Source organism: Colossoma macropomum, unplaced genomic scaffold, assembly GCF_904425465.1.
Source record: "Colossoma macropomum unplaced genomic scaffold, Colossoma_macropomum, whole genome shotgun sequence".
NCBI lineage: Eukaryota > Metazoa > Chordata > Actinopteri > Characiformes > Serrasalmidae > Colossoma > Colossoma macropomum.
The window spans coordinates 35801848-35828385 of record NW_023494785.1 but is presented as its reverse complement, the minus strand read 5'-3'; the positions used below and the strand labels follow the sequence as shown (position 1 = coordinate 35828385).

Here is a 26538-nt window from a genome sequence, read left to right as displayed (position 1 = left end):
AAGTGAGGCCCATTGAGTTATCTGCTTTTTATTACACATTGGCTGATATACACCGACCTTGTATCCGCCCTCTTAGTCCATTTCATCGGGTCCATTTACCAAATAGGTGCACTTTATAGTTCAACAACTACAGACTGTGGTTCATCTGTTTGCATAATTTGTTAGCCCCCTTTTACAGAGCAGGTGTCTTTTGAGTGGTGGTCATTCTCAGCACTGCAGTGACACTGACATGGTAGTGGTATGCTAGGAAATGTTGCGCTGGTACAAGTGGATCAGATACAGCAGTGTCTGATCCAGTGTATTTAATGCAGTGGCTGGTCAGTGTGCAGTGGTTGCTGTATCAAATTCGACTTTTATTTTGACAGATTCTTGTGCCTTCATGCTTCGTTCATGTGATACGAGGGTCACATGACTTCTGTTCGAAAACACCCATTTTTTGTGGCTCTGTAGTCTGTTTATAAGAAACTATACATTTATCCGCCATGGATAATGAATATTATTTAGAATTAAGCGAAAACCCGGTCCAATTCGAAAATGCTTCAAGCGTCAACAATGTATTTTTCGACGAGGCAAATAAACAGGTATGTATATGAGTGTACTACCGCCTAGCCAGCCAGCTAACTTAGTGTCAACCTCAAAATGCTACCTAGACAGGCTAAAGCTGTGGTTGTGGTTTTCTAGCCGCCACGTTAAACTAACGTTATGTGTAAAAACATCAGAATATGCTAGTTAGCTAGTTAACGTCTTTAACGTATTTACAGTTAAGCTAGGTTATAGAGCTGCTAGCATAGCTAGCTAGGGTAGCTAACGTCTGCACCAGTTGATTTCAGTACCATGTTTAATGTCGAGTTCGAGAGGAGTCAGAAGTGATTTACACACATTATGAATGGAAAAAGAGGAGCTATAATCTGTAATTGTACCCCTACAAGGTGTACCAGCATCGTAGGTGAGTAATAACATGGCCAGTAGGTGTAGACACACTGTGTAAAAACCCAGCAACAGCGCCCACTTTGCCTGTTACACTTGCAGCAGTAACTTACACTGTCATAACAAATGTTCCCACAGGAAATATTTGTACCTGTTTATACCTTAATATTTGTTGGTAAAACAAATTAAAACAGAAAGCATGGAGTTACAACAACGTTTACAACTAAAACAATAAAATGGAAGATTGCAGCTGTGTTCCCCTTAAAGGGGAAGTCCACAGATTTTTCAAAATTTTCCATTGTCATTCAGAGGGGTTTGATGCGAAACGGTTTATTGCAGAGAGACTCTGATTACTTTACAGTGACGGTAATAAGAACTAGAGATCACAATATCTACAACACCATTGTATCTACTATCCAAAACCACCAGTGAACCTACTTGTGTCTTATGAATTTTTATATGCAACGTTGATTATGGTAAAATAGTCATAAATCTGAACAAATAAGTTTTCTTTGGGGATTATTTAGCCTTGCAGTGTACTGCATGTACCTGTCTGCCATGACTAGATCGAAATAAATGGTTTAAAATATGTTTTAAGCCAAAACTTAATCACAAAATTAGGATAAAACAATGCGTCAGACATCAAGCGGCATATATCTAACCATTTAATGTAATAGCTTTCTGTGATGGAGATTTCAGAGGCATCAAACTCTTCAACCACCACTGTGAACAGTTCTGCTTTGACATATTTCTCTAGAGCAGAGCATTTTTATATCAGACCACTCTGAATGGCTTTGTTTACATTTCAAGCAGTTGTTTATGTAGAAATTTTTGAAAAATCTGTGGAGTTCCCCTTTAACTAAAGGTCATGAGTACCCTTGAGAATACCACCTCATTGACTTACCCTGAGCGTACCATGCACACTTTTATGCTGCTACCATGTAATATCTGGTTAGAACTAGAGGTCCATTTCCACTGATGGATGGGGTAAAGGGTTGTTGAGGTGCTTCAGTCAATAATTATAAACCTGTGAAGCGCACCCTAATCGTAAATGTATCTCATAAAATATCCAGTATTTATTTATTTAAGTATTTATTTATTTTGTACACTTCTTATAAATGGTGTTGTAAGTTCTGTTTGATGCAGTGGAAGATTCAAACACTTGGGTATTATTTTGTACCCTTTTTCTTTCATTTGTTTGGCTTTATCTCTGTCATTTTGTTTAACATATCTGCAGACAAACAGCTGTTTTGGGTTTGAAAATGTAGTGCTGGAGCATAGGAGTTCACAATAAGATTAAATTGGAACAGTGTAAGTCAGAAAATGTGGATAATACTGTGGTTGAATACTTTTGCATGAAGCACACCAGTAGTTCAATATTAGTTCCATACTGCTGGTCTAACTAAGCTCTCATCGTGTAAACAGCACGGTTCGATTGTCACAGTTTGACTGTGGTCTTACTCAGCCTAAGTTTAGCAGGAGTGAAATATGGCTATGGCAGTACGGGCCAGACTTTTCGAAATTAATCAAAACATTTAGATTGCTCCACTGACTCTCAAAGTTTTTTTGCTGAAATTACATGACCACATGTCTGATGACAGCTTTATGACACCAAAACAAACATGCTTTTAAAGCTGAAATTGCTGGAGTCTTTATTTGTGTAGTGCCATAAAAAAGAAATGCTTAGAGCACATTTCTCAGTAATTACATTACTACCGCAGAAATAGCATCTTGTCAGCTTCAAAAGCCTGGCAGTATATTTTTAAATGTAAGTGTGTCATGAAGTAGCCGTTTTACAGTGCCTTGAAAACGTATTCATACCCCCTGAACTTTTCCACATTTTTTCACGTTACACCCACAAACTTAAATGTATGTTATTGGGATTTTATGTGATAGGCCAACACAAAGTAGCAAGTAATTGTGAAGTGAAAATAAAATTATACATAGTTTTCAAAGTTTTTAATAAATAAAAATCTGAAAAGTGTGGCGTGCATTTGTATTCAGCCCCCTGTACTCTGATACCCCTAAATAAAATCCAGTGTGACCAGTTGCCTTCAGAAGTCACCTAATTAGTAAAGAGTCCACCTGTGTGTAATTTATTCTCAGTATAACTAGAGCTGTTCTGTGGACACTTCAGAGGTTTGTTAGAGAACATTAGTGATCAAACAGCATCATGAAAACCAAGGAACACACCAGACAGGTCAGGGATAAAGTTGTGGAGAGTGTAAAGCAGGGTTAGGTTTTAAAAAATATCCCAAGCTATGAACATCTCACGGAGCCCTGTTCAATCCATCATCCAAAAATGGAAGGAGTATGGCACAACTGCAAACCTACCAAGACATGGCCGTCCACCTAAACTGACAGCCCAGGCAAGGAGAGCGCTATAATTAGAGACACTCGGAGGAGGTGCAGAGATCCACAGCTCAGGTGGGAGAATCTGTCCACAGGACAACTGTTAGTTGGCCTTTATGGAAGAGTGGCAAGAAGAAAGCCATTTTTGAAAGCAAGCCATAAGAAGTCCCATTTGCAGTTTGCCACAAGCCATGTAGGGGACACAGCAAACATGTGGACGAAGGTGCTCCGGTCAGATGAGACCAACGTTGAGCATTTTGGCCTAAATGCAAAATGCTATGTGTGGCAGAAAAGTAACACCACACATCACCCTGAACACACCATCCCCAATGTGAAACATGGTGGTGGCAGCATCATGCTGTGGGGATGCTTCTCTTCAGCGGGGACAGGGAAGCTGGTCAGAGTTGATGGGAAGATGGATGGAGCTAAATACAGGGCAATCCTGGAGGAAAACCTGTTAGAGGCTGCAAAAGACTTGAGACTGGGACGGAGGCTCACCTTCCAATAGAACAACAACCCTAAACATACAGCCAGAGTTACAATGGAATGGTTTAGATCAAAGCATATTCATGTGTTAAAATGGCCCAGTCAAAGTCCAGACCTAAATCCCATTGAGAATCTGTGGCAAGACTTGAAAATTGCTGTTTACAGATGCTCTCCATCCAATCTGACTGAGCTTGAGTTATTTTGCAAAGAAGAACGGGCAAAAATTTCAGCCTCTAGATGTGCAAAGCTGGTAGAGACATACCTCAAAAGACTTGCAGCTGTAATTGCAGTGAGAGGTGGTCCTACAAAGTGTTGACTCAGGGGGCTGTATACAAATGCACGCCACACTTTCCAGATTTGTATTTGTAAAAGATTTTGAAAACCATGTATAATTTTCTTTTCACTTCACAATTACTTGCTACTTTGTGTTGGTCTGTCACGTAAAATCCCAATAAAATACAATTAAGTTTGTGGGTGTAATGTGAAAAATGTGGAAAAGTTCAAGGGTTTGAAAATTTTTTCAAGGCACTGTATGTTGTAGTTAAGTGAGTCTGTGCAGATGTGTATGTAAATAGTACATTATAAATTTATAATGAATAAATGTATTTTTAAATACAGTCCACATAAACAAATACAACATCAGAAATATTGTAATGGTTCGTAGTGGTTCGGCCTAGTTTCTTAGACTAACTGTGTGCCATGGAGGTGGTATTGAACAGAGTCATAAGTTTAGCGCCTGATTATATCAAAGGGATTAGCACAGTGGTTTATGTAAGCCTGGAAGTGTGTGTCTTGGAACCTGCTTCATCTGGACTATCTTTCAGCACCAAAATCTGACCCAGTGACAACAGCCAAGCTGTGTTTCTCCTCGCTTGTGCGTGAACAGAAAAGCTAAGAGACAAGGAAAAATTAACAGCTTTTGATGCTTTAAGTGCTTTAAATAGAGACTGAATCATAATGGCAGCATTATACCGGTGGGCCACTAGGGCTAGCCATGTACACTTGACCGGCCAAACCTTCCCCCCTGTTGTTTGCATGTAAACGTAGCTAGTGTAGTGTGAAGTCCACCCCCCATTCCCAACCCCACTTACCAGTCCTGCCAAGAGTACTATGTCCCTAAGTTACTGACTCTTCATAGTCTGTGAACATAACAGAGTCGCTTGTTATTGGAACATGCATGTGCAAGAGTTTCGAGGAATCTTTTTCAGTGTAGGTGTCTGTTTGAAGGCCATGGTATTATTGTTCACATTAACAATTGCAGAGGACATATACACTAATATGTCAACACTGAATGTGGTAATAAATAATTTGTTGGTATAAAAGGAGACCATTGTGCTTCCATTAATCACACATTCACATAGATAGGTAATTACACAAATGAATCATATCCAAGAATGCCATTGCTTGTGGAGTAAGTTGCCTCCTCATCCTGTTAATACACTTGAAATATGAATCTTTTTTCACACATGTAGGTGTTTGCTGTGCGATCTGGTGGTGCTACTGGAGTAGTCGTGAAGGGGCCAGAAGACAAAAGCCCAATTGCTTTCAGGTAGGAATCATTTACTTTCATGTCCAAATGACAGTTCAGACTGACATACTGCACATCTGTTGTTCAGCACAGCAGTCAGCAGTCTATTTTTTTTGCAAATTCTAGCAGGTGTAATTTTAATAAAAAGTCAGGTATGAGAAAAGTAATTCCTGGAAATTACTCTCTTACACACAGTAACTACATCAAACCTTTGACCCAATGACTTCATCAAAGCTTCTACCTATGATGTTTGCACATGTAGTCACAAACAAAAAATCAATACCGAAAGATAAGTCTGGCAGGTCCACAACCAGAAAATTGGGCATAGCAATATTTACAGGTGTCAGAGTTAATGATAGAGCACCCAGCACTATTTCCATGTACTCTGCCATCTTTCTTTTTTAGTTGATCATTTTTTGCCAGTTAAGTGGTGGTTTCCTCCATAGATCACTGAGTTATTGTTTTAGTTGTTGATTTTGCTCAAAACTCTCCTCACTGCTTGTGTCCCTTCCTGTTTATAGAGGTTTAACTGATGTAAACAACTTTAGATGGTGATGGCAGTATAATAATTTTTGTTGTTATGATATTCTGTTACATTTTGTCATAGTATGCTTTTATGAGCATATAATGGATATTCTCAATACTTATAGAACTTACCAGTAAAAATTGTTGAATTTTTAGTTTTGATAGTATCTTTTACAAGTTGTACTACTAGTTTATTATCTGCTTTATCTTTTTAAACCTTAGAAACACTAAATCCACACCATGTATCATGGAACTGTCTTGAAGTACTTGGATGTTTTTTTTTTTCCATATTGTCCACTCCTACAACTAATAGTAATAGAGTCTTGCTGTTAAAAAAATGGAGAAAAGACATTATCCTTACTTATACTTATAACAGATGTGAAACATTTTGAGACAATTGCCTGATTTTAATTTGCTTAACAGAATGGATGATAAAGGTGAGGTGAAATGCATCAAATTTTCATTGGGGAACAAAATCTTAGCTGTTCAGCGGACTCCAAAATCAGTGGTAGGTATTTAAAAAATTTGCCTATTAACACAGAAATGACCTGTAGTCAATATTGAGCAAGTTCTAAAGATATTTTTGTGTTTTTTAGGATTTCATTAACTTCATCCCTGATTATCCTCACTTGGAATTCTCCCATGAATGTAAGGTATGTCCAGAGGCAACAGTGTTATAGTAAGCTATTGTTGTGATGGCAACAAACAAAATACTTGTCAAATTGGTAACATGTTTGTTCATCCCAACAGACCAAGAATGCTAATGTTCTGGGATTCTGTTGGACTAACTGGAATGAAATTGTTTTTGTCACTGACCAAGGAATCGAATTTTACCAGGTACATTGGTACTTTCAGTTGTATACAAAGGTTGGACATACAGTTCAAGTTAAGTCTGTTACATTTGGTAGTATCAGAGGTAATAGTGGACAGTAGCGGAGATAAAAGAGGATAGTAGATAATTCCAGTAATAGTACATTTACCACAGCTAGACTAAGACAAAAGTGTATATTTGTATGGAAAAACATTTAAACCTAAAATTAAATTAAAACATTTAAAAATTTTAATAAAACAGTGTTTATTCAAAACTACTGGGATGTAGAAAGAAAAATATCTAAGTGAATGTATTAAAGTACCAGATGAAAAGTAAGCTACAAAAAATGCATAAATGCACGTTACTCACACATAAAGGCTTAACTAAGGTAAAAAATAGCATCAGCAAGAATTACAACAGACTTAAACTTAAAGAGACAGAGAGATGAGTGAAGTTGAGGAGTGAGAGGCCCCTCAGGTCACCCCCTGCCTGCCACAGACGAGGCAAAAGCAGATGTAAATTATACACGCAATGCTTGCAATTGCTAATTAACATTTATCAAGCAAATCTAATATAATGGAAATTTGAATTGGTTCACAAAAATGACTAAAGGTTAATCCAACATCCTAATTATCCTAACAACCCCATGATGGGCATTTTCAATCAGGCCCAAGGCCTTAAATGTTCTTGAATCTCCTCAGACACCTTTTACCCAATTCCACAGCGATGGAAGTATTCATTTTTGTTTCTGTAACTATAGGTCACACTGCCATATCGGCCATGTAGGATGATTTGGAGAGTGACATAAACCAATAAGTCCTTATCTCATGCCGCAGTAACATTCTCGAGGATCAATCACACCATGATGTCTAGAAAATAAAAGGAGTGAAGAAACACCCCACAAACATAAAACACATTGATTTGATTATAAGAGACAATCTATAACCTTTCAGTAGTTAATGTCATTGATCAGAATAACCTCAGTGATTCTGTACTTGGTTTTGCTAACAGGTGGTTTGTTGGTTGCACTTTGGCTGGTTGCATCTACAGATGATCAAATCATGATCAAACGGTCTGGTGAATTTCTCAACAAAATTAAAGTTAGGTTTAGAATTAGGATTAGGCTTGGGTTGAAGTTAAGGTTGGGGTTAGATTTAGGTTTAGGGATAGATTTGAGTGTTAAAGACAAGGTGATCATCCACGATCATTTACAGTGGACTGTCAAAGTGTAACCGGTTAGTTTCCTTTGTTCAGGTGCTGCCCGATAAGCGAACGCTGAAGCTGTTGAAGAGCCAGAACATTAATGTGAACTGGTATATATACTGCCCAGAGACTGCAGTCCTTCTGCTTTCCACTACTGTTCAAGGCAATGTTTTGCAGCCCTTTGCTTTCAAAGTAAGTTGCCCAGCAGATAATGAATTTGAAGTAAAGGAGTGTTTTACTTACTATTCCAGTCAAGAATCATGATTAATAATACAATTTAGTTATGTTCCTGGGGAAACTGTCTTTTATAGTCACCATAACCTATTCTGTTTTCCAAAATTAGGTTGCTAAATATTTGTTTACTGGAATAATCATATATGTGCCTTAATGTTTTATAGAACTCCTCAGTGCCTTTAAGTTAACTGTTTTTGTCTGTTTTTCTGTAGAACGGGACAATGTCAAAAATGCCTAAGTTTGAAATAGAGCTGCCAATGGTCCCCAAACCAGCCAAACTTAGCCTTTCTGAAAGGGACATCGCAGTAGCTACCATGTAAGTATAACGCATGTGGAGTGTGATGTACTGAATCTATTACTGATAGTAATTGTCATCATTGTCAACATTATTTTTAATGTCTAGTAATGTTTTTTTCTGAAGAAGAACCAGTAAAATGAAGTGCAGATTCTACTGTCAAAAATGTAGATCTACATAATTGGAATTTTTACCTTGATGGGCAACAATGGTGTTTGTCCATGCTCATAATTGCTCTCTTTTCCTGTTGCTTTTCCTCAACCAGTTATGGTGAACTCTATGTGATGTACCTCAAACATCACTCCAGAAGCACCAACAGCTCAGGAGCAGAAGTAGTTCTGTATCACTTACCCAGGTAAGTTCTAGAACTTTAGAGAGTCACGGATCAAATTACAGATTTTTAAAAAATCTGAATTGGACTACTTCACATTTATTCGGCATCGTATTTATTAACGGCAGTACATTTTTAACTCTGTAAACATGAATCCATGATTGTAGCCATTTTGTTCAAATGCAGCATATAAATAGCTTTTAAAAACAATATTTTTGGCATCTTTCACTGACTATGCTGGATTTAACATCAGTTTAACATATATTTGTACTAACTGGCAGTGCTTTCTTTTATTTGCCGTTAGTGTAAATGCCAGACGATCAAGGAAAAAATATTTTTCTGTTTTACTGAACTTCTGGCTTGTTCCACAGAGAAGGACCCTGTAAGAAGACTCATGTGCTGAAACTGAACACCACAGGCAAGTTTGCTCTGAATGTTGTGGATAATCTAGTTGTGGTGCACCATCAGAGCTCACAGGTGAGTTATATTAAGCTGCTGTCACTGCTTTTGCTCCAGAAGGGTGATCCATATAAGAGTCGAGTACTTTTAGGGAAACCTGCCTTAATATCTGTCTTTGTGGTTTTGCTAGTCTATAAGGGCCAAAATTGGCATTTCATAATTAGAATTAGACATTATATTTGCATTTTTGGGAATGTGTCCACAGAGCGGAGAGGGAGTTTCGGTCAAGCGTGGATATGTATAGCATGGCATAATCAACCATCTAGGTCTCTAATATGCATATCTATGATATTCCTTTGTTAATGTCAATGTGTGACAGTCACATACACTGGCATGAAATTGTGTCTTTAGTATTGTTTTAAATAATATCACTACAAAATTATTGTAAATCAGTTACACTTTTATGAACAACAGATGAACAACAGTATTTCTTTTAGCCAGCTTGTCTGAATAAACCCTTTCTTTTTCTTTCAGACCTCCATTATCTTTGACATCAAGTTAAGGGAGCCAGATTGTGCTGTGAATGTTCACCAACCTGTGCTTCCTGCACGATCCATCCACCCTTGCAAGATTCCTCTCACAGGTGCTTTCTGGTAGATAGGGAACCAAACTACAAACCTCAGTTCCAAAAAAGTTGGGACAGCCTGTGAAATGCTAATAAAAACATAGAGCATTAGTAATAAATCAAATAGTGGTTTATAGATATTTTGAAATATTGTAAAAAACAGTAAATTAGGATAGTTTGTATTGTTTTTTTAATAAATATACACTCTTTCAAATTTGATGTTTCCAGAACGTGGGACAGGAGCATACATATCACTGTGTTACATCACTTTTTGTTTAAGCTACATTTAATAATTGTTTAAGTCAGTGTAGCAAACACACCCCTGTAACATGACAGACCCTGGCTTTTGAACGTATAGTGGTATGGTGGTTTCTTTTTTTCTTTTACCCAGAGAATACAATACCCATTATTCCCATAGACAGTCTGAAAGTTTGATTTGTCAGACTGCAATACACGTTTTCACTTTGCTTCAGCCCATTTCAGATGAGCTCGAGCCCTGAAGTCACCGAAAGTTGATGACATATGGCTTCAGTTGTGTGTAGTACAGTCTCAGCATGCATGCATTTTCATGAACGTTGTTTATTGACAGCGGTTAGTCAAAATATTCCTGGGCCCATATGGTGATATCCATCACAGAAGCATGCTGGATATTAATACAGTGCCATCTGAGGGACCAAAGGTCACAGGTATCCAGTTGTGGTTTTCAGCCTTGCCCTTTCATATAGAGATTTCTGCAGATTCTCTAAATCTTTTGATGCTATTATGCACTGTAGAGGGTTTAATACAATGCGATGCAGTCGCTTTTTGAGGAACGTTGTTCTTAAACTGTTGGATTATTTGCTGATGTGTTTTTGGCAAAGTGGCAAGCCTCAATCCAGGCCTTTCTAAATGCTCCTTTTATACCCAAGATGGACTTTGAGCTTGTCGCAGCATCCATAGTCTTAAATTGCCCCTATCCTAATGCTTTTGGAACTAGTTGCAGGTATCAATTTCAGAAAGAGTGTATATTTGCAAAAAAAAAACAATGAAGTTGCCGAGGTTGTTGTACTTTTTTATTTAAATACAGGTATTTATTGTGGATTTACAAATCACTGCTTTCTGTTCTTATTTGGATTTCACATACTGTCCCAACTTTTTTAGAATGAAGGTATGTAATGTGTCAAATGTGTGCTGTAGAATCTACATTTAATTTAGTCATTTGCATGTGCAAATTCTAAATTATGTATATAAATTATGTATCTAATTTATGTGATCATCTGTGTTATTCTCTTATGCACTGAACCCATGCCCATGTATCTTCTCATGTTCTGATAAATTTTCATTTTCTCTTCATCATAAACTGGAGAGTTCATAGGTCTGTAGCTTTTGCATTCTTAATGAAAATCTTCACCAGCATTTCATGTCATTTGACACTTTCTCTTGTGCCCTAGGACCAACAGCTGCCCCTAGTCAGGCTTCGGTGCCATGTGAGCTCTGTATCCTTTAAGATCAGCGGTGACCTGATCAGTTATAAATCAATTTGACATGTTCTGCTTCATTTACATAGTTTGAGCACATGTATCTATTATAAGGCTTATATCTACTATAGGAGCTTGTGTAAGCATGTTTCTGTTTGATTAAAAATATATTTAAAAACATTTAGAAAGCTGTAGTAAAATGATAAGAATGTACCATCTACATTGTTAGTCGTTACCACGTTGGCTTTTTAAATACTGATGTTGCCAAAATCTGCACTCTGCAAATGAGTGTTTTGCTGAATCAAGGTATTCATGTAATCCAGCAAATGTAAGTTTTGGTCAAAAGAACATGTCTGTAAACAATTCACATTAATGATACACCAGTTTTTAATATATTGTAGGGATTATTGCAGTCACAATATTTAGCAGTATAATCACTGTTTTGTCCGTATTTTACAGTGCTGCAATGTGGCATAACTTCGTTATCAAGGATGAGGAAACTTAAATCTACATGTTTTGGTTAACTTTAGCCTACATTACCATACATTAACAAGTAATTTGACTTTATGAATACGTAACCACACCCTAGAGTTGCCTTTAAGATAGTGTCCCTTAACATGTAGACTCATCAACTTGGAGTGTCTTTCAACCAGATATCATCATCAGTGCAAGTGAGGGTAGGTGGCATGTTCTATACTGTGTCCCAATCTGACTATACATTATTATGGAAAGCTCTTTATTTTTATGGTAATAAAAGGTAGGAATGTAATAATAAAGTCTTTTCCTGTATTCATCTCATATTTATTCTTCTGTCTGTGTACCTCTCAGGGTATCTGTGGTACCTTCAGGTGAAACTCCAGCCAACAGTGAATCTTCTTCAAGACAAAGGCAAACTAATGGACTTTTTGCTGCGCAGACGTGACTGCAAAATGGTCATCCTGTCTGTTTGCTCACAGAGTATGTCAATCAAAAGACCTTGATGATGCATGTTTTTGATTTTATTTAATTGGCATACTTCTGGTAGAAGACTGACGTAGGTCAAGGGCCCATATTTTATGAAGCTTCTCTGAGTAGGAAGCTGATCTGTAATCTTGTGTTTTTTGTGTAAACTAATTTCTAGTGATTAAGAAAGAAATCTAATAAAGGATCAGCACTCCTACTCTGAGAAGCTTAATGCATTTGAGCCCAAGTTCTCCTCACCCACTAAAAAAAAAACTAGGGCAAAAAAAAACAACTTATGCTTCCAGGTTCAATTGCAGCTTTGATATAAGAGACTTGTCGTATTTCAGTTAGAAGAGATCTTGTATACCTTTTGATATTAATGAGTAGGTTAAATAGTAATCGCTCTCTTTAATGTCTTTAATGTGGTGGCATATGTGCAGTTACTGCTTAGTGTTAAATGACATATTTTGTTGATTTTTGAAATGAAAAGAAGTAAACTCAACCGTTGCAGCAAACTATTAAAAAAAGCTTGTGGTTTCCACTGTCCAAAATGTCATTAACCCTTAGGACCCAAAGCAAAAGCGTAGTTGACTTCTAGCCTTCATAACTTCATAAAAGGTTGTAATATGTGTCCAGGGGGCCCAAACTTTTGCATTCAACCATGCATCCTGTGTATATGATGTCTGATTATATGATTTTCCTGTACAGTGTGCTCTCTCTTCTTCTTTTTAAAGTGCTTGAAGGTGGAGAGAAAGGGAACTTACCTGTGGTGGCCACTGTGTTTGATAAGCTCAACCAAGTGTATAAGGAGTATCTGGAGGCAGAGCAAGCGTACACTGTGGTACTGCGAGTCCCTTTTTATTTTTACAGTCTTTATCTCTTGGATGCTAGGCTTAGTATTCAGTTGCTAGACATATAATTAGATGTATAATTCAGTTACTCTAATTCAATTATAACTCAGGTCCTTAGAGTTTAAGAGGTCAAGTCACGAGTTACCAGCCGAAATATGACAAAACAATGCATGAAAACTATTAAAAAAAATGACTGAATTGTGGTTATTATCCTACATATACTTTTACATGTTTGTGATACGGTTTCACCTTCTCTAGGCTATGGAATCTGGGCCCAGTCGCTTCAGCAACTCCTACAAAAGACCAGTTCGAACACAAGCAGTCATAGACCAGTCAGACATGTACACTCACGTCCTCTCTGCATTTACTGAGAAGAAGGTGATAAATAAGATACTGCTTTGGTCCATTTATCAAGACTTATGTTTTGTCTTTACTATCTGAGTCTGAAATAATCTATCTAATATGCTAGAAACACTTTAAACTACTGACAAAGATACAGTAACGTTTTGTCCTTAAAAATGTTGTTTATTATGACATTCGGTTCATTTTTATACATTTATGACTCATCAGTCTTTTTCTTTTGTTCAGGATGTGTCCCATAAGTTCATCATCGCAGTTCTCATGGAATACATTCGCTCACTCAACCAGTTCCAAATCACAGTTCAGGTACAGAATTGTTGATTGATAGTACAGAACTATAGACAACCCTCAGTCCAGCACTCCCAGCCTGCAATGCCACCGAAACAAAACTAAACACAACAGTTCAAGCGAGAAGAAATGAGTGAAAGGGGCGCTACGTATACAGGTCATTTTGTAGACCCCACTGTGTTCATGATTCATTAAAAACTTTATCCAGGTTTTATATAGCAATGATTTAATGAAATCTTCTTCACTTTATTGCTGGATGTGCATCCAGGGAATACTGGCACAGCTGGTTGAACACACAAATGAACTGACAGGTGTTGTAGTGTTTAATGGTTTGATTAGTGATTGATCTTGACATTGGTTAAGAATTTTAAAATCTTGCAATGGACAAATAGGACTGTGTTGCATAACATTTTATGCATTTTCTTCTGTTTCACAGCACTACTTGTATGAGCTGGTTATCAAAACTCTGGTCCAGCACAATCTCTTCTACATGCTTCATCAGTTCCTTCAGTATCATGTGCTGAGTGACTCCAAACCACTGGTGAGTTCAGTTCTAAAGAAATTTACCCAATGTGAGTTCTGTAATATATCTGTGTCTGAGAGCTGCGTTAAAAGTGACAAGACTGTAGCCAAATTCTGAATGACTTGATGATTAATAATAATATGTATTCTCTCATGATATAATTGCTCTAGGGCTGCTTTAGGCCATGACATATATATTAGTAGTCCATGCTCATTTACCTTTTTACTGATTATCTGAGAAAGTGTGTGTGTATATATATATATATATATATATATATATATATATATATATATATAAAATATACCAGATGCACACTAGATGATAAACTAGAATGGATTGAGAATGCTATTATAATTTGCGTGCAAGTTTGAAATGTGCGGGATCTTGAATATTTGTAAATATGTATTTATTTAATTTATGCACCAAATTACTCTACAAGAGATGCTAGATATTAGTGGCCCGTATCATGGAAAACCAAATTGCCCTGCTTTTTTGAAAGTAGAGTTTGATGTATTATGCAAACATTGGCAGTCTCAAAATAAAGGTGAACAAAAATGTAAGAATGGGTCCCCTTAAATGTGATTGCGATATCATTTCAGCAGTTAGACAAACCAGACTGTTTTAATACTGACACACTAAAGAATTAGTTGATAAGAAATGTGTTTCTCTAATGAACAAAGAAAACAAGCAAGAATAAATAGTAAAAAGTGCAGCCATTTGCTGTACTATTTATAAAGCTATATAATTTACTTTGTAGTAGTTCAGCTGCTGAAGTACCAGCTGCCACCTCACTGGATTGTTCTTCTCTGGTTTAGGCTTGTCTGCTGCTGTCATTAGAGAGCACATATCCTCCAGCCCACCAGCTCTCTCTAGATATGCTCAAGGTAAAGAACCAATTTGTGTTTGTTGCAAGTGTGCTTTTGTTCTGCTATAGTTACGATGACTGTATCAAGGAGTGTAACATTAATTGTTAAGGAACTTGTGTGTATTTGTGTGTGCTGACAACAGAGGCTCTCCACAGCTAATGACGAGATTGTGGAGGTGCTCCTATCAAAGCAGCAGGTACTCGGAGCTCTTCGGTTTGTCCGCAGTGTCGGTGGCCATGACAATGTTTCAGCACGCAAATTCCTGGATGCTGCACGACAGACCAATGATACAATGCTGTTCTACACAATCTTCCGCTTCTTTGAGCAAAGAAATCTGAGATTACGTGGTAATCCTGCTTTCAACCCGGGTAGGTAATGCTGAACTTCATAAGATGAAATATTGATATCATTGGCTGCACTTCTGGTACCTTGCATGTTAAGCTCAGCTCAAATGTTTAGATACAGTTGTATGCAAAAGTTTTGACACCCCTGGCAAAGTACATATTTGAAATGGAAAAAAGTAAACACAACCTCTGCAGCAAACTATTTTAAAAAATAACATGTTTTGCAAAAAGCCTTTTGGCCTTCACCGAACTTCAAAAATCATCATTGAAAATCTGTGGGATGATCTTAAACATGCAGTGTGTGCAAGACAGACCAAGAATATCGCAGAACTAGAGGCTTTCAGTAGAAGAGGAGTGGTTGAAAATTCCTAAAACATTAACAGAAACAGCTCCAAGCTGTTTACAAAAACTGTGCAAGTTGTGATATCTGCTAAGATGGTCTTAGCAAGGTGTCCAAACTTTTGCGCTTGCCACAATTTATTTATTTTTTAATTTTATGTTCATCAAATATATAGTAAGTGTGGATTAATATTGCAGAAAAGCTGTATTATTTCTTTTCACTTAAAAAATCAACAAAATATGTAATTTGGCTGGGGGTTCCCAAACTTTTTCAGCTGTAAGCACTGGTAAACAGATTACTTATGACTGTAGGCCCATCTCAGTACTTGTGATGTGGTAAATAGTTTTGCTGTTCTTGCTGTTCTTTGTTATCTGACCTAGTTCTTCTCTTTTTTTTCAGGTGAGCACTGCGAGGAGCATGTTGCTTACTTTAAAGACGTGTTTGGGGAGCAAACACTGATGAAAGCTGCAACTGTCTGAAGGGATAAAGTGAGATTTACTGGCCAAGGTCCTGAACGTTTACAAATTAGCCTGCTGGATTGAGCTGGAAAGCGCACAGGGCATATTTTAATACAGCATATTTAACATCCAACCAAGTGAGCAAGAACACTGTTATAGCAATGAAAACTCTGAAGTCTCTGAAAACTAACAATGCTATGGTGGACACCTAATACCATCTTGTTTAAATATATACCTGAAGATCATTAGCATTGTGGATTCCATGTAATTATGCGCACCTGCATGACATTATTGATTACTGTGCAGCCAGTCAATGACAGAAAATAATACTATAGAAAAGTTACAGATAATATTAGGCACTTTGACGTGTTGGCTGTTAAAATGAAGGATTAAGGCTCTATTAAGGCTCTTTTCACATAACACGTTTTTTGCAGTTTTCATAAAACAACAAAAAATATAATGGTGAATTACCGTAATAAGATTGGCCTGGATTATTTGGGCAAAAACAATTAGTTTATTAGTTCACATGAATGGAATGAATCAGAATAGCCAGAGTGCACTTCCTAGTCACGATGCTCACGATACATAAAACAAAATATACATTGTGCAGCTCTAATTTCTGATGTCTTAATGAGGTTCAAGGTTAATTTCAGTTTTTTTTTGTTTTGTTTTTTTTTTTAAAGCTTTTTCATGCTCCACTATATGAATCTTGTTCCACAATGTCATATTTATAAGATTTTGTCTTTGTTTTTTTTGTGGTGTAAAAGGGTTTTTATTTAAACCCTCTTATGGATTAAAGTAATAAAATCGAAGCCCTTCTCGTCACACAACACAGTACTTAAATTATAAAATTAAGTATGTAATGGTGCTTTTGATTGTAGCATCTGCTACAGTTGTAACGCAAGCTAACTTCATGGGCGCAGTACTGAGCTTATGTTAATGTGTTATAGTTTGATAGGTGCATTTGTACAGCATTTGTACAGCCACTAATGCACCAAACAGACTGGATATGTTTGAAAAGCAGTGGAATTAGCTCTAAGTGGTTTGTGACCAATCTTGTAATGATTGTTAAATGCATTTTGAATGTAATGATCTTACCTGTGGTTTCCTCAGAATGCATCTGTTCTATGCATTTGTGCTCTTTCAAAATATACCCTTTACTGTTGTACATATAATAAATGTATATATTATATTACGTATTAGTGACTATTAATTATTTAATGTTTGCTAATCTACACAGTCAAGTGTTGTAAAGTAAGTACACTTTAGTGAAGTAGAAAACACTTAAATGAAGCTGCATGAGGCATGTCAGGGCAAACTGTGTAAGCCAAATTATTGCGAAACACACTTTTCAGTGTAACATGTATAACAGAGCTGTGAAACCATCAGCTGAGGCAATGACAAGTATAATTAAAAGTCTGGACAAAAAGAAAAACTTTATTAGAAGTAACTACTGTTAATTCTTTTTACATGTTAGATGACATTAGTTAATTCACATTTGTGCGACCACAGCATTAGTCTCCTCCATGGTGCATATTTTATAAATACTGCAGGGTTAGAAGTAATGTAAACAACATTTTGTGAATTTTAAACAATTTCACCTTTCTGTAGACCTGGGCACAACACACCAACTTGTGAATACAATGCTGAGACTTAAACATTCAGTCTATTTTTTCTGTTTGTGCTGTTAAGGGGAAAAACAAAGTGCATGAATAATTGAGCATGCAATATTAAATATTACATTATGGCTGATGTTTGATTTCAGACGCTTCAATACTGATTTACTGACTGGACTCAACCTGGAAGGAATTAAAATTTAACAATGCATTGTATTAATACGTTTAAAAATTAAAAGAAAACATTGGATAAGTGCATACATGCACCACACTTTCTGGTAAAAGAGGTCAGTCGAGTTGCTGAGGAGAGAGGAAAAGCAGTGACTGGCCTTTTATATTAAAACTGCAACCACACAATGTCCATTGTTTCAATCAAGTTTATGTGGGTCATGTGCTCACCTGGAGTGCACCCTGAGTAATTCTGAAAACATAAATGTATAGCTGAAGTGGCCAACAGCTGAAAAACTCTGTCCAGTCACAAAAAAATGGTTAGTGCTTGTGATGAATGCAGTGAAAATAGTTCAGTGACCTTGTAACCCTTGTGTTTTCCCTATTTGGAAAAAAAAACAGCCTGACTGAAAAAAGAAAAAGAATACGTGCAGAAGTTCAGGGTGGTGGGGAAACTATAAATGTGTTTGGTGTTGGTGTCCTTGAAATTATTGCTGAAACAGGCTTTATGCAGGTCCTGAATTGTTTTGAGTTCATACAACATTCCCACATCAACTGTCTCTAATGCCCTGGGGCCTGCACAGCTGTAGAAAGACCTAGATAACCCAAGTTCTCCGCTGCGGGAAGGAAGAGACTGTCAGAAGTTTGCCTGTGAAGGACGTCATGCTGGTATTCTGGGTTGTCCAGACTGGCACCGCGGGAAACTGGGGCAGTACTCAGTGACTTGTTCAGGAACTTTGACCTCTCTGGTATACTGCGAGACGTGCCTATGTATTTTTCCCTAGGCATGGCGTTCTCATAGTTGTGGTTCACCCTGTCACTGTGTGTGGTCATGTCCTGGTTGATGTACTCTGTTAACAAAACACATTTTGAATTAGGGAAAAATGGTACAATGTCAATAAGAAAGGAATTTATTATATATTTATTATTCAGAACAGTGGTCACCGTCCCTCCTCCAAAGTTGAATTAATTTCAACCCTACTTCAACTGATCATTGTTTCCCCAGATTTCTGTGTTGAAGCCTCAGGCAGCAGGAAGGTGGAGGAAAGCTGGTGACCACTAATGCGGAATATGGTACAGGACAACAGAGGTACCTGGCAGTTGGTCTATATCCAGACAGCCGTGTGTTGGATCGGTGATGTACCGCAGAATCATACCATTCCCATGCACCTCCTGAACAAGAAGAGGCTTCAAATGAATGTATGCTGTATCTCATTATCATATCTCATTGTCATGTCATGTTGGCTTGCGTCACATCCTAAGAATACCCATGACTTTACATAAAATAAAACTATGCCTCTGAACAGGGATTAAAGCCAGGACTACTCAGCATTCTGAGTGTAGATTCTCCATTCAAATGAAAATGTAGTCCACGAATAGGTTTAATCCATGTCCAGAAATCCGATCCTAAATGTCCACTACTAAAAGTGGACATTTACTACAACTAAAATGACCACTACCACCAAGTACAAGATCACTGTACGTACAGTTGAGTTTTGATGCGGTGAAGTATGCGATTGTGAACTGTTGAAGAAGGCTTTGCAAGGCAGCAAGTACTCTTCTGCATCAACTACATCCCCCATGTCCTCTGTACTGAGCAGGGTGTGATACAGGTTAGTATCTGTGGGACTGGGCTGGTGCATTTGCTCATCTCCCTGCGGACAACCAAATTAAGTCAAATTATTATGTTGTGCTTATATTAACATTGCATTGTATGCATTTATACACAGAAAAGGGATGTAAAGTGGTATTGCCATTTTAACATAAAAGCCCCAGTCCTGTTCCAAGAATTCTATAAATTAGAATTTACAATATTCATCCAAGCATGAATTTTAATCTTTCATTTTTATAGACAAACATCACATGGGATGCATATAGAGGTCGATCAGTTTACATGCAATTTTGATGACTTTTGACATCTGCCTATTTTTTTTTTCAACAATTCAAGATCAGCATGTCTGCAAACTAGATTTCCCAAACAATTATTATAACTATAATAGCTTTATTTATAGTAGACACAATCGTGAGTCACTGGAGACCCATACAGTGCTCATCACTGTGTACTATAGTACAGAGTTGGTTGGCCCTCTCTATCTATGCAAATAGAAACTCACTGGTTACTTTTTATCTGTAAAGCTCTCATTAGCCAGATGCCACTCTATATCACATCCATGCTCATTGTGAATAACAGACTTGACCAAACCAACTCAAGTGACTTTACTATACTTCAGGTTGCACGAGTGTTTACTAGTCCTGGGTAAAACTGCTTTTAGTTATTATGCACCAATGTGGATTACTCTGTGTAATGTAAGCTTAAATAAAGAACATGATGTTGATGATGAGTGACAGTTTTACCTGAATTACAAGGTAGCGCGGTGGATCTCGAGCCATTTTTGAGAACTCTGCAACAAGCTCACGAAAGCAAGGTCTGCTGTCTGCATCTATCATCCAACCTGAAGTGGAATTCACAGGTCAGACAATATAACGAATGCCTACACTGAATTGCCAGTTTATCAGGAAAACCTACATTGTGCCTACAATTCATTAGCCATTTCATTAGATACACATAAACATATACAGCAGGCTCACTTATACAGATACTGACTGTAGCTTATATGTTGATGTGCAATGTCAGCCAACCTCTACCTCATCTATCAATTAGAAAATTAAAAAGACAGGACCACTGCTGACCGGTGGTAGATCTGGGTGGTAGATCTCATCATAGCAATGAGACTGACATGGTAGTCACATAGTAATGGGTGTTCTATTGGTACATGTGTATTAAACACAGCAATGTTACTGGTGTTTTTAAACACTGTGCATATTTAACGGTAGAGGGGGCTGACAATTGTGCAGCAATAGATGAGCTACAGTCGGTAATTTTACACCTATAGTGTACACTTATATGGTAGATGTACCTGATAAAATGGACAATAAGTGCAGGTACAAATAGGTTACTTAATAACCTGGACACCCTAAATTCATGCTCAAATCTATGACTAGGTTTTCTTGCTGCTGCAAATGTTTGTATAATATACAATATAATAGAATTTAATAATTGAACAGTTGAAATCAATTTGTATTTAATATTCTCTGTGAATTATTGCAGACGCACATTTGACCATGATCATGTAGACATCTATAGTGCATATGGAAGGCTGCGGTAAACGCTCTCCTTTCTCCAGAACATCTGCGATCTCACTCGCCGGAATTTCATCATAGGGCTTTGCTCCGAATGTCATGAGTTCCCACACAGTTACCCCTGCAAAGAGGAAGACACAGGCACTTACTTAGGCAATTTAATGCTAATTGTGTTAAATAAGTTTGCTAATTTGCATTCAGAACAGCTGGATTAATGTGAAGCTTGTGTATATGGTCTGCTGAGGCCCCAGTCTACTCATTTTAATGATTTTGTTCCATTATCTATTATCTATATTATACATTATCTAACATTAACTATTATCTATAGTTTTTGTTTTTACAATTAACTGGCAGAAGAGGAACGCTGTTGGTCGTTTCTGTTGAGATTCAGCCACAGTACTAAGCAGCATTAACTAGAATGAGACTGCTTACATTTTAGTTTCCACATCAGTCTCACCGAGGCAATCGGCTATTACAATGTCGTAAAAAGACGCGTGCATGTGGGGTATAGATTGGGCAGCATCGTAAAACTATTATTAGGTTTTCAGGGGATAAATAAAATCCAAGAAAAATGCAGGATATGGCTCCATTTTTAGGAGGATCTGTATAACCTCTCTGAATGCAGTGCACAGGCAGGACAGTGATGCACATGCGCGGGCAGAGGACGCAGATCGGGTAGCGACGGTCATATTAGCAGGTAAGTTTGGGGTGTTTAATGAAAGATTATACATTCTCTCTGGTTTAATGCTGAAACCACTAGGCCTATAGAAGTAGTCTCATTCCCTTTCCTTCTTCAGTCACGGCCAAAAGTTTTGAGACTGACACAAATTTTGGTTTTTCACAAAGTTTACTGCTTCAGTGTTTTAGATCTTTTTGTCAGATGTTTCTATGGTATACTGAAGTACAATTAGAAGCATTTCATAAGTTTTTTTAACTTTTATTGACAAATACATCAAGTTTATGCAAAGACAGTGTTGACCTTTCTTTGTCAAGACTTCTGCAATATCAGCTTCTGGGACAAATCCTGACTGATGGCAACCCATTCCTGCTTGGAGTTTATCACATTTTCTGGGAGTTTCCTGGCCATGGACCCAAAGTTTCAATGTTTTGTTCACCAAGCCCTTTAGTTACATGGTGCTCCATCATGCTGGACAAAGTATCATTCATCACCAAACTGCGCCTCAGTCGCTGGAAGAAGTGGCTCATGGAGGATGTTTTGATGCCATTCTTTATTCATGGCAGTGTTCTTAGGCAAAATTGTGAGTGAGCTCACTACCTTGGATAAGAAGCAACCCCACATGTGAATGCTCGCCATCAAAGCAGTCAGGAGTATAAAATACACATGTAATTAGTACTCAAATACAATTTTAAACTGCTGAAAAATGCTTACACATATGCGGTACAGATCAAGTTGTGCCGGTAAAAGTAATGTTCTCTACGCATGCATGAGAGTGGTGCGTAGGGGACGCAGACCAGAAACCACACCCACACTGACTGGCGGTGTTGCAGGTTTCTTAGATCAGACACCACTGAGTCTTCAGATTTTTTTGAGATGCCACTGTCAATCATTTTGCACATTGACACGCCCACTCAGTTCTGAGCAGGCAGCAGCTTAGAATTTCGGGAGCGTTTATCTACTATTAAATTGTATTAATTTATAGACATTTCTTGAATATAACACTGTTAAACTTAAAAAAGGACCAGAACGGACTACTACTGACCGTAACTCCAGACATCACTCTGATGTGTGTACGTCCCGTGAAGAATGGACTCTAGAGCCATCCATTTTATGGGAACCTAGTAGAAAAAGACATAATGTAGATTTTACCGGGACAGTGAAAAGTGAAATCTCAGCTTGCATTACGGATGCAAGCCGATCATGTGGCAGAGGTACAGAATGCTTCTGGGATACAAGGATGCAATATAAGAGAAAATATAAGAGATGTTGATTTAGCAAGGAAAGATTATTGGCATTTTGTGTTTTGTACATCCTCTGTTAGCCAAGAAAACAGTGTTAAATATCACGTAAAGCTAATTTAAGTGAAGTCATGCAGAACATTTCTGGCATCTTTCAGCTTGCGCATGAGACAGGGCAGTCGATCAGAACAAAGGTCATTTACATATATATGTCTTAAAGACACACTAACAAACGCAGCCTGTTAAAACAAAATACAAGAAAAACGTAGGATATAGCCCCTGTAAGTCATTTTTAGGTAGATCTGTATAAATAAAGAATCACAATGACAAATATATGTCAATCAAAGCCAAAGGAGGGATACTTCTGTAACATGTTTGAGCTATGGACATGGCTTATGCATGACAGTCTCAAAAACTAGCTTGTTCATTTTTACTAAAAACTCCTTGAAAGAAGAAGGGACTGCAAATTGCTGCATCTAAAGTGAAGATGGTAGAGAATTGTCATATAAATCAGTGTGCCTTAGTGTAGATACTTCCTATGTTCAATATCAAGCGAGCTATAAGGGTATATAAAAAAGGCTGTATAAAAAAGAGAAAAAAAGAGATTTTAACTTGGAAAAAAGTAAGTTAACCTGTCTGCTTTACAATGTGGCTTCTACTGAACTTCAAATAATAAGTTAACAGGATGTAATTACTGTTTTGTTAATAGTAGTTTAACTTACTATTAATCTAATGTTCGGTGAACTCATATGAACTTTAATTGAAGTTAAAACAACAAATCTTTTTTTGGAGTGTAGTGAAACGCACCCTTAGTTCCCTTCATTTTCACATGCCAATGGAATTAAATAAAATTTTAAGCAACTGTTTCCTCGTTCAAATTTAAAATATATTGTCGCTGTCAGAACAAAACCTCATATCTCCAAAAAAGTAACTTTACAGGAGAAGTTCATGTAAAAAGTGTTATTCTATGCCATTTTGGATCTTTTCTATCAGTCCATTCATTGTGACATTCCGACAAAATTTAAACAGCAGCTAGTATTTTTCAAATTATGTAAAAAAAGTCAAAAATGGAAATACAAAGTTTTGTTCTGGCAGTGAAACTGCACTACTTTCAGTCGGATTCGAATGACCATACCTTTCCTCCATCTGCATGGTACTCTTTCTCGTCAGCACTAAGGAGCTTGGCCAGGCCAAAGTCAGTGATCTTCACATGATTGGGTGTCTTCACCAGCACATTCCTGGCTGCTAAGTCACGATGGACAAGTCGATGCTCCTCTAAGTAATTCATGCCCTGTTAAGACACAAACAATGCAGAATGGAAATGCCACTAAGAGGAATTTACTGAAATGATGTAACTGATTTGTTGAAGTATTTGGCACAAAGAATCGCTGCATTCAGTACCCCCTCCCCTTTCCCCAAAGTGTTGTTTATTGTGGAGGTATGTATTTTTACTGATCAGGCTATGCAGGACAACCAGGATAGATATATTAAAACTTTAAGGACTAAACTATGTATTCTGCTCACATATCTTGTGTTAAAAAAGTAAATTCTTGTAAAGCAAAATTTTGGCCCTCTTTTTGACACACAGGATCGATGTTTCTCCCCATGTCCATTTTGAGTTTGACCAGAGACACTATGGCTGATAAGACCAAAACCTATGGTGTGTTTGCTCTCGCCCCCAATACAGAAATAGTGCACAATATAATGTGTCAGACCATTTTCTAGTGTTGTCTGAAATCTCAGTGGTAAACTTCACTGATATAACAGCGATGTTAAAATGTTTTATGCTGTTCTTTGTTCAGAAAACAAATGTATTCTTTTATAATAAAAATCTTTAAGCATTTATAAACTATGGTTTTGGTCAAATGCTCCATCTTAACCCATTCATTTTGAACTCGCTGGGGAGCGCCCCCTAGGGTTTGAGAAACACAGAAGATGTTCTGTGCGTGGTTAATGAATGCATTCTACTATACAAAAATGTTTGAACATTCACTAACTATGATTTTCCTCAAATGCTCCATATTAATCCGTTCATTTTGGACTCGCTCAGGGGCGCCCTCTAGTGGCAAACCTGGAAGACATTTGAGCGGCAATTTTCCCCACCATACATTCTCTGGTTTGGAGTGCGACGCCTGACGGTGAGAATACATACGCACAGACAGCAGAGGGTGGAAGAATATATTTTTATATACAAATGTAAGCTGAAATAAATTTTACTCAAAAAGATAATGATGCTTACATTAGCGAATAGGCACTGCCCTTAATATTACTACTTAATATTAAGTAGTTCCACTGACAGACGTAAACTTTTGGAAGCAAAATATGACTACATTTATGACAGCTAGTAAGTGAGTTAATCTCAGGCTCTTCTAGCTGGCCATCCTCCTAGAGTCAAAACAAAGTCCTTACAGGAAGGTCTGTTTAATCTTTGCAGTGCCACCGGGCAGTTATTTCCAGCCATACAAGACTAGGGGCCATATTACAGAAACATCCTAACTCTGAAATCTGAGATCTGTTTAGGGACCACGACAATTTCAGTTTAGACTCAATTTAGGACAACAGCTATTGCAGATAGAACAGTTTCTAAGTTCATAATCTCATCCTAACTCCAGAAAAAGGTAAATAAAATAGTATTACAAAAACATCCTAACTAGATCAAATTTCCTAAACACTGTCCTAACTTTAAGACAACCCCAGTGGTGACCTAACTTCTGTTTTAACCGTCCGTTTCCACTGCTTTTAGACAACTGTGACAGGCAGCATAGTTCACTACTAGCATAACGCATTCTGTATTGCAAAACGGTGGTTTCAACTGTGAGATGTTTTTCTTTTCTAAATCTGCATTTTAAAACCCCCAGCCACTGCAAACATGATCTCTCTTTCACCACTTGAGGCGTAACCAGAAGGCTGATTGGCTCTTTTTATTGAAGGGCAGGACTTTCTATGCAAACAGCCTTACGAGCACATCCTGAATGTCTCTGGACAAAATTACTGCATTAAGTGAAGCACAACAGCTAATCATGATCATTTCTCTCTATCTGCGATAGTTTGCCCTCATTAACTTTAGCTGCCTGCCATGAACACCTCCATTTACACTGCTCTCATCTTCTACTGCTGCAAATATCTGTGATGGAATAATCTTAGCAATATAGGTTAATTTAAACACGATTCACAAACTTATCAAAGAGTCCATCTATAGGGCCGCATGGTTATATTCTAGGAAACAGCAGTTCCCGAAGGAAAAACGTGTTTCTTAAGGTCACATTTTCTTAGACAAAAATCATCTTGGATGCCCAATTACTGAATTATCTCTCATAAACTCCCCTCAGCAGAAGTCGTGAGCTTAAGCACTTCATTTGATTTCATTCGTTCTGGAGATAAATGACAAAATGAAAAATCTCCTGCTACACTGATAGATGCTGAAAGATTTTAGAGATGTAGAAGAGAGCTAAAAAACAAAATGATGAGTAGTTTGTCAGTTTAGTTATTTACCTTAGCTGACAGCTTGGCTTTTTTTCAAGATACACTCTCAGAAATAAAGGTGCAAAACT

The 26538-nt window shown here is 37.4% G+C and overlaps 2 protein-coding genes across 3 annotated transcripts in view; one reads left to right on the top strand and one right to left on the bottom strand.

The window, feature by feature from the left end:
• The first annotated feature begins 378 nt into the window (after positions 1 to 378).
• rmc1 (regulator of MON1-CCZ1) lies at positions 379 to 17340 on the top strand. Its single transcript, XM_036592673.1, has 20 exons — positions 379 to 581; positions 5238 to 5314; positions 6242 to 6326; positions 6415 to 6471; positions 6569 to 6655; positions 7884 to 8024; positions 8279 to 8382; positions 8627 to 8716; positions 9064 to 9169; positions 9626 to 9734; positions 11147 to 11191; positions 11797 to 11850; positions 12002 to 12130; positions 12850 to 12956; positions 13225 to 13344; positions 13555 to 13632; positions 14051 to 14155; positions 14953 to 15021; positions 15146 to 15371; positions 16087 to 17340. Exons 1-20 carry the CDS (start codon positions 483 to 485, stop codon positions 16164 to 16166), a joined length of 1968 nt encoding a protein of 655 aa, XP_036448566.1. The 5' UTR covers positions 379 to 482; the 3' UTR covers positions 16167 to 17340.
• Positions 17341 to 17555: 215 nt separating this feature from the next.
• LOC118823220 (epidermal growth factor receptor-like) overlaps positions 17556 to 26538 on the bottom strand; it is a 48717-nt gene continuing 39734 nt past the window's right edge. The window contains exons 21-27 of one of the 2 annotated variants that reach the window (XM_036592654.1): positions 24123 to 24278; positions 22792 to 22867; positions 21045 to 21191; positions 20285 to 20382; positions 19417 to 19584; positions 19024 to 19102; positions 17556 to 18780 (exon numbers count right to left, since the gene is read on the bottom strand). In XM_036592654.1, coding sequence (XP_036448547.1) covers positions 18491 to 18780; positions 19024 to 19102; positions 19417 to 19584; positions 20285 to 20382; positions 21045 to 21191; positions 22792 to 22867; positions 24123 to 24278 — 1014 coding nt within the window. In that variant the 3' untranslated portion in view covers positions 17556 to 18490. The remainder of the gene's footprint in view (positions 18781 to 19023; positions 19103 to 19416; positions 19585 to 20284; positions 20383 to 21044; positions 21192 to 22791; positions 22868 to 24122; positions 24279 to 26538) is intronic. The other variant, XM_036592659.1, reaches the window with a different exon arrangement.

Bases quoted from the DNA above. Each gene is read 5' to 3' on its own strand.
- rmc1 (XM_036592673.1), top strand. From the start codon at position 483: ATGGATAATGAATATTATTTAGAATTAAGCGAAAACCCGGTCCAATTC. The intron at 8,383-8,626 runs GTAAGTATAACG...TTCCTCAACCAG, and splicing joins GACATCGCAGTAGCTACCAT to TTATGGTGAACTCTATGTGA. The intron at 14,156-14,952 runs GTGAGTTCAGTT...TCTCTGGTTTAG, and splicing joins TGAGTGACTCCAAACCACTG to GCTTGTCTGCTGCTGTCATT.